This window comes from Chiloscyllium punctatum, chromosome 5 (assembly GCF_047496795.1).
Source record: "Chiloscyllium punctatum isolate Juve2018m chromosome 5, sChiPun1.3, whole genome shotgun sequence".
Lineage (NCBI taxonomy): Eukaryota > Metazoa > Chordata > Chondrichthyes > Orectolobiformes > Hemiscylliidae > Chiloscyllium > Chiloscyllium punctatum.
Window position 1 is genome coordinate 9,814,425 of NC_092743.1, and position 7,531 is coordinate 9,821,955.

The 7,531-nt window shown below is 41.5% G+C and overlaps 1 protein-coding gene across 3 annotated transcripts in view; it reads left to right on the forward strand.

Annotated features, from left to right (window-relative positions):
• Positions 1 to 3,557, forward strand: part of pop1 (POP1 homolog, ribonuclease P/MRP subunit) — a 62,925-nt gene extending 59,368 nt beyond the window's left edge. For all 3 annotated transcript variants that reach the window (XM_072569752.1, XM_072569753.1, XM_072569754.1), the window contains one exon: positions 2,280 to 3,557. In XM_072569752.1, coding sequence (XP_072425853.1) covers positions 2,280 to 2,931 — 652 coding nt within the window. In that variant the 3' untranslated portion in view covers positions 2,932 to 3,557. The remainder of the gene's footprint in view (positions 1 to 2,279) is intronic.
• The last annotated feature ends 3,974 nt before the right edge of the window (positions 3,558 to 7,531 follow it).

Genomic DNA, 7,531 nt, shown 5'->3' on the forward strand with positions numbered 1-7,531 from the left:
CCCTTCTCTGCACCTCCAGTTAAATCTATGCATATGGGTGCGAGGTTATCTCCTCAGTCAATGCTTTCTGCACTTGTAAGACTGTGGGAAGTAGCTGTGTTGCCGCAAAGTTGGAGGGTAAAATCGGGTGGGGGGATCGATGTGCAGTCAAAATGCACAAAATAAGAGAAAATATGCAATAACACCACCATTGAGCGTTGGGAAGGCAATTCCACACCCATCAATTCAGAAAACCTAGTCTGCTTTAACATTGATTCTGGATTTGAAACTCTATCCAGGAGTATATTGATTATTCTTGGTTTGAAGAAGAACTCCCTGATATCAATCCTAGACCCTTGACATCCAGCGGTGTTACTATCACTTGTGTCCCCAATAGCAACCATACAGGGCAGGGAGGGGTTATTACTATTGAACAAAAACTAAACAAGATAAGCTATACAAATATTATGGCTACAAGAGTAAGTCAGAGTCTGGAAATTCTGCAGCGAGTAATTTGCTTTCTGTCTCTTTAGTGCCTGACCATCTACAAGGCACAGGTCAGGAGTATGATGCAATACTCCCTCTTAGCTGGATGACTGCAACTCCAGCAACACAGAAACAGCTTCACACTATTTAGGAGAAAGTAGGCCAATTGATTGACATGCCATCTACCACTTTTCATATTCACTCCCTTCACCACCACCAGCAATCTGTATGATTTGCAACAACTGACCCAAGGATTCATAGAAAGCACTTTCCAAATGCAGAACTGCTTCCATTGAGATGGGCAAGGGCAGCAGGTGCATGGGAACACCCTCACCTGTAAATCACCTCCAAGCCACTCACCATTCTGACTATGGCTTCATTCCTTCACTGTCAATAGTCAACATCTGGAACCCCCTCCCTAACAGCATTGTGTGTTTACCAATGACAACATGGACTGCAGCCATTCAAGTGTCTGACCAGCTCCACCTCAAGGGCAATTAGGGACAGACAATAAGTCCCTGATGGCAAAGTCCACATCATTTGAATAAGTAAAAGAAGTAGATTCAAGTCTTTACTCCCATAGCTTAACTTGAAAACTTAACATTCATAGTTCCTTGAAGGTGGAGTTGCAGGTCAATAGGATAGTGAAGAGAGTGATTGTAAGCTTGCTTTTATTGGTCACTGCATTGAGTATAGGAGTTGGGAGTATTGGCTGTACATTGGTTAGACCACTTTTGAAATACTGCATGCTGTTCTGGTCTCCCTGCTGTAAGGAAGGATATTGTGAAATTTGAAAAGGGTCAGAAAAGATTTACAAGGATGTTGCCAGGCTTGGAGGGTTTGAGCTATAGGGAAGACGGTGAATGGGCTGGGGCTATTTTCCCCAGAATGTTAGAGGCTGAGGTGCGACCTTTCTAGAGATTTATAAAGTTATGAGGGGCATGGATAGGGTGAATAGTCAAGGTGTTTTCCCTGGGGTGGGGGAGTCCAAAACTAGGAGGGCATAAGTTTAAGGTGAAGGGGGAAAGATTTAAAATGGATCTAAGGGGCAACATTTTCATGCAGAGAATGGTGTGAGCTGCCAGAAGAAGTGGTGGAGGCTGGTACAGTTACAGTATTTAAAAGGCATCTGGATGGGTACATGAATAGAAAGGGTTTGGAGGGGTGTGGGTCAAATGCTGGCAAATGGGCTAGATTAATTTAGGATATCTGATAGGCGTGGATGAGTTGGATGGGAGAGTCTGTTTCCCTGCTGTACAACTCTGATTCGACAATATTTCTAATGACTGACTTTTCAATATTATTGTGTGAATAAAATTTGGGCAAGGATAGTGTCATCCGTAGCAGGGTCCTTTTGAGGGAGTGGTTCTTGATTTTTGGAAGAGATGTGAACAGTACCCAAAGCATGGGATCTATATTAGTGCTAGCAAGCACAAAGTTAGAAAGCAGTTTAGAGAAGATGAGTTTGTCAGCCAGATTGGCTTGGAGAGAGCATGAGGTGAAATCAAGGGGAAACTGCAGAAAGAAAGGAGATTAGGACTCAGGGAGATTTCTTGAACAGGTGCAGCTGAGGCAGCCGAACAGAGTTTGAGTGACAGAGCTAGTGGTAAAGAATTTGCGTGCATTCCCTGCACTTGCTGAGTGTTGAGACAGCATGGAAGGGCCTTTTAATAGGGGCAGAAGTAGCTGGGGTTTATCATTGTTTTCCAACTTAAAAGCATTCTATGCTCACACATTATTTGAAGCAGTTTTATTCTATTGATTCTAGGAATAGGCACATTATCACAGACTTGAACTTTTCTGTTATGTTACAGGAGTAGAAAATTGTTGAAGCAGATATCCATGTGGTGTCGCCCTTCATCCAGCAGGGGTCAGCAGACACAAAGATATCGAGGGCCTGCTCAGGTGCCACTGGCAGCAGATGCTGTTAAATCCATCATCGGTTCTTATCCTCGCTTCCTGATCTGGGTCAGACTGTCATTGTTGAAGAAAGGCAGTCCGATTGCTAATGCAACCATTTGTGTTCCTTCCAAAGAGGACCTTCAGCTATTGGTGTCGGATCCTAATTGCCCTGGCCCTCAAGAATCAAAGCATCGAGACCCCTTCAAACAGAAGTGCAAAGCCTTGAAGAACAAGAAGAGAGCTTTGCCCAAGGTTCCAGAGACTACAACAGCTGCAGATTTGGGAATAACATCCGTTTCTGGTTGTGGAGTCAATTTGGTTCAAGGGTTATGGCCTGACCAAATACGAAATGTAATATCCCATTGCTCCAGACTAGCAATTGGCTATGTCAGCCAAGGAGATTTTTCACTAACTGTAGGTTGTGGAGAAGCATTGGGATTTGTGAGTTTATTGGGACTCTTGCATATGATATCCAATCAACCACCAAACCATCGCGGCCTTGCACTTGTAAGGAACCCAGCTTCTCTGCAGTATCGATTTGCTAAGATAAACATTGAAGTATGATCCCCAATTTAAAATATCCAGTTTGACTCAAGATTATCTCCAAGCGTGCATGGAGTTAAATATTTATATTTCCTTTCAAAAGACCAGTCTTGTGTTTTTTATTTACAAAGGTATCCAGTAGAATACAGTTACAAAAGTAAAATACTTATGGAAATCTGAAATTAAAATAGAAAATACTTCACAGATCAGGCAATGAATTTGGAGAGGTAAACAGGTAACATTTCAAGTCGATGATGTTGAAACAACAATTGACTCTTTCTCTGTATACAGATACTGGCAGACCTACTGAGTTTCTCCAGTATTGTACATTGTTGTTATACTATGGTTCAGTTCTAGCGTTGATGAGGAGGGAAATCTACAATTCGATTCAAAGAAGGCTTTTTCTTTTTGCTGCTCCAGGTCATGCCATCTCTACAAGCCAGCCTTCCTGCAAAAAGATAATTTCCAATAATGTTTATAATAGCCAAATGAATTTCGTTGTAACTGTAATATATTTTATTGACATTAAAATGAAATTGGCGTAATTGTAATTATTGTGGAGATGCTGAACTGAACAGGAAATAATCAGTTACTTCATTTTCAAATATACTTTGTTATGAATGTAATTAACAAAATAAAACAGCTGTGAATGGTCTTTTTTGTATGATGCTTATTTTCATCTTTGAGGTCTGCAGGAGTTCCTCAAGGAGGGACCTAGGCCCACCCATCTTAAGGTCAGATGTGATGCTGATTGGACAACGTTCAGTACCATGTGTTACATCAGATACTGATGTAGGCTGTGATCATCTGCAGCAACATCTCGATAGTGCTCATGCTTGGGCTAATAAGTGGCAAATGCCAGTCCTGCCACACTGGCACATCCAAACAATGACCATCTCCAACGAGAGAATCTAGCCAATTTACCTTGACATTCCATTCTTTGCCATTGCTGAATCCCTGACCATCAACGTCATAGCAATTATCATTGACCAGACATGAAACTGGTACAGCAATATAAACACTGGCAACAAGAGCAGGTTGGAGGCTGAGAATTCTGTAATGAGTAACTAGCCTCATGACTCCCCAAGCTTGTCTCTGTCCTGACTATCACCATTTCTTCATGATCCAGCTACTCTTGTGCTCAATGTTTCAGATATTGTCTCATCAAAGCCCTGTGCAGTTGCAGTAAGTCTTAATTTTGTACTACAACAGTTTGCAATAAAGGTCAACATAGTGTTTGCCTTTCTAATCGGTTACTGTACCTATATGGGAACTTAAATGCAGCCAAAACCCCTTCAATATCAACATTTAATAGTTTCTCAGCTAATTGTGTGGAATCTCCAGGTACATAGCATCATCAATACCCATCCAGCTGGCAAAAAAGACCAATTAAAATGAAAAATTCTTGCATTTGGCAACTTTGGAATAAGCAATAATTATTATGGAGTCATAGAGATGTACCGCATGGAAACAGACCCTTCGGTCCAACCTGTCCATGCCGACCAGATATCCCAACTCAATCTAGTCCCACCTGCCAGCGCCTGGCCCATATTCCTCCAAACCCTTCCTATTCATATACCCATCCAAATGCCTCTTAAATGTTGCAATTGTACCAGCCTCCACCACATCCTCTGGCAGCTCATTCCATACACGTACCACCCTCTGCGTGAAAAAGTTGCCCCTCAGGTGTCTTTTATATCTTTCCCCTCTCACCCAAAACCTATGGCCTCTAGTTCTGGACTCCCTGACCCTGAAAAGACTTTGTCTATTTATCCTATCCATGCCCCTCATAATTTTTTTGTTTAATAATTTTATGGCAAAATGACTAAAGATTGGGTCATGCACATGGTTTTGCAGTAGAAGATTAAGTCCACAGGAGTTTTAAAATATAACGGAGAAATGTGACATTCAACAAACAAGATTGGAGCTTTAGGGCCAGTGAAGTTGCTCACAAATTAGAATGAATGAGGTGGCAATGGCCCAGTCCCACTGTCACTGGGCTAGTAATCTAGAAACCCAGGTAATGTTCTGAATCTTACCTCATAGAGGTGGAGTTTAATCTGTGTTAAAATTCTAATGAATATCTTGAAACCATTATCGATTGTCATAAAACCAATCTGGTTAACTGTCGTTTTGGGAAGGAAATCTACCATGCTTACCTCATCTGACTCCGCAAAGTCACATGGCATCAGGTCAAGTATGGGCAAGGAAACAACCTACTGACTATGTTCCACCCACACACGCACTCCCTTCTTACACCTCCAAGCTGATGAATGATGATAATTCTATGTTGAACATGCCACTGAGGGTGGCAAGGATGGAGAATTTACTCTGTTTGGGACCTCAATTCCTATTATCAAAAGTAGCTTGGTCAAATCCTAAAATGCATTGCTGCTAGACTGGGTTTGCAGTAGATGAGGTAAGCAAAAAGAGTGAAAATTATACATGACCTCGTCACCAGTCTGCCTATCACAGATGCATCTATCTATGACTGTATTGGTAGGTGTGTCCTTGTGGAGATGAAGTCCTGTCTTCACATTGAGAATATCCTCCATTATGTTGTGTGTCCTAAATGGAATAGACTTCAAGCTGATCTAGCAATTCAAGACAGGGTGTTCCTGAGGCACTTTGGACCATCAACAGCAGCAGAATTATATTCCAAGAATCTCATGGTTTGGCATATTACCATCAAGCCAGAGGATCAACCATGCTTCAATGAACAGTGCAGGAAGATGTGTCAAGAACAGTATCAAACTTAAATTGAGATGACAACCTGGTGAAGTTACAAAACCAGACTATTTGTGTACTAAACAGTAAAAGCAGCAAGTGCTGAGTTAAATGATTCCATGGAAAGCAGATCAGATTTAAGCTTTGCAGTCCTGCCTCATCCAGTCATGAATTGTGGTGGATAATTAAACAAGTCACTGGAAGAGGAGACTCCACAAATAGTCCTGTCCTCAATGATGGGGGAGCCCTGCATATCAATGCATAAGATGAAAGCAAAATATTACAGGAATTTGAATCAGGTATAGAGAATGCAGGAGAAACTCAGCAGCTCTGTCAACCTGTGTGGATACAGTAAAATGGTTTGAGTCCAGTATAACTTCAGAGCAAAACAAAAGTGCAAAAGACAAGGCTGATGCATTTGGAACAATCTTCAGCAAGAAGTGCTGAGTGGATGATGCATATCAGCCTCCACCAGAGGTACCCAGCACCAGTCTTCAGCCAATCTGATTCACTCCATGTGATAGTGCAAACATTATGGGCGCTGCCAACATTCCAGCAATAGTTCAAAAGGCTTCTTCCGGAACTTGTCACATGGTTAGCCAAGCTGTTCCAGTATAATCAGAGAAAGCTTTCTAATATCTGGATTGGAAGAGTTTACTTGTGAGTAACGATTGGATGTGCTAGCGCCTGTATACTTTGGGCTTTCAAGGTGACTTGACTAAATCTTACAAGATCCAGAGGAGTCCTGACAGGGTAGATATGGACAATATGTTTTTGCTAATGGGAGAATCTAAAAATAGAAAACCTCTGTTTAAACATTAAGAATCACCCACTTAAAATAGAAACAATATTAAAACGTTTCTCTAAGAGTCGTGGATCTTTCACTCCCTGAAAAAGTGATGGAAAGAGAGTCCTTTAATATTTTTAAGGCAGATGTGGATAGACTTCATTAAAGGGGTGACAGTTTATCGGGGTAGGCAGGAATGCAGGTTTGAAGTTATGATCTGATCGGCCATGATCTTACAGAATAATAGAGCAGGCTCAAGGGGCCGATTGGCCTACTCTAATTCCTAATGCACATGTTCATATGTAGATGTGGATAATCGCCAATAGTAGCTTTTGGATTTCTGAGCTCAATATCTGAGCAATTACAGCAAAATCTGAATCCTTCTGTCCTCCTCATTGTTTACCTCTCTACTTAACTTCATCTCATCAGCAAATCTGCACTCGGTTCCTTGATGAACATCATTCTTACAGAAACCTGAGCTGTTTCCATCAAACATTTAAACTTCCAAGTTCGAACTGATTTGTAAAACGCAGCCCATTAGAGGGCAGTAGAGCTCCAGAAAATGCACTCAGCATTCAGTCTGTGTCCTGAAAGCAACCTTAAGGAGTTCAAACTTTGCCACTGGTCACAGGGGAGTCCACCGCCTGTGACCGACTGAAATGGAGAAGGTTTATTCAGGAACGCATTGAGAGACTTTGTTGGGAACACGCAGATGTGATGTCGAAGTGTTGGAGGGAGTGCAAAAACCTCTAAACAGCTCATCAACCCAATCTTAAGCATCATGTGCCTCGCGTGGCAAATTTGACAGATCGAGCAATGGACTTATCAGAACTTCTAGAACTGGAATGTAAGCAGGTCACCCTCAATCCCGGGTGAGGAGAATAGATGTTACGCTCTGTACTACATCAGTGACTACAATTCAGAAGAACTTCATTCACTGTTAAGTGCTTTGGGACATCTGCTAGTCATAAAGTACACCATATAAATTCAAGCTTCTTTTAACCTTTAACTATGTGTCACTCTGACTTTCATTTGCAAGCATTAAAAAAAAGACTTGCATGTATATGCTTAATTTTTTAAATGAAAGGTAGCTAGATTCCTGATTCA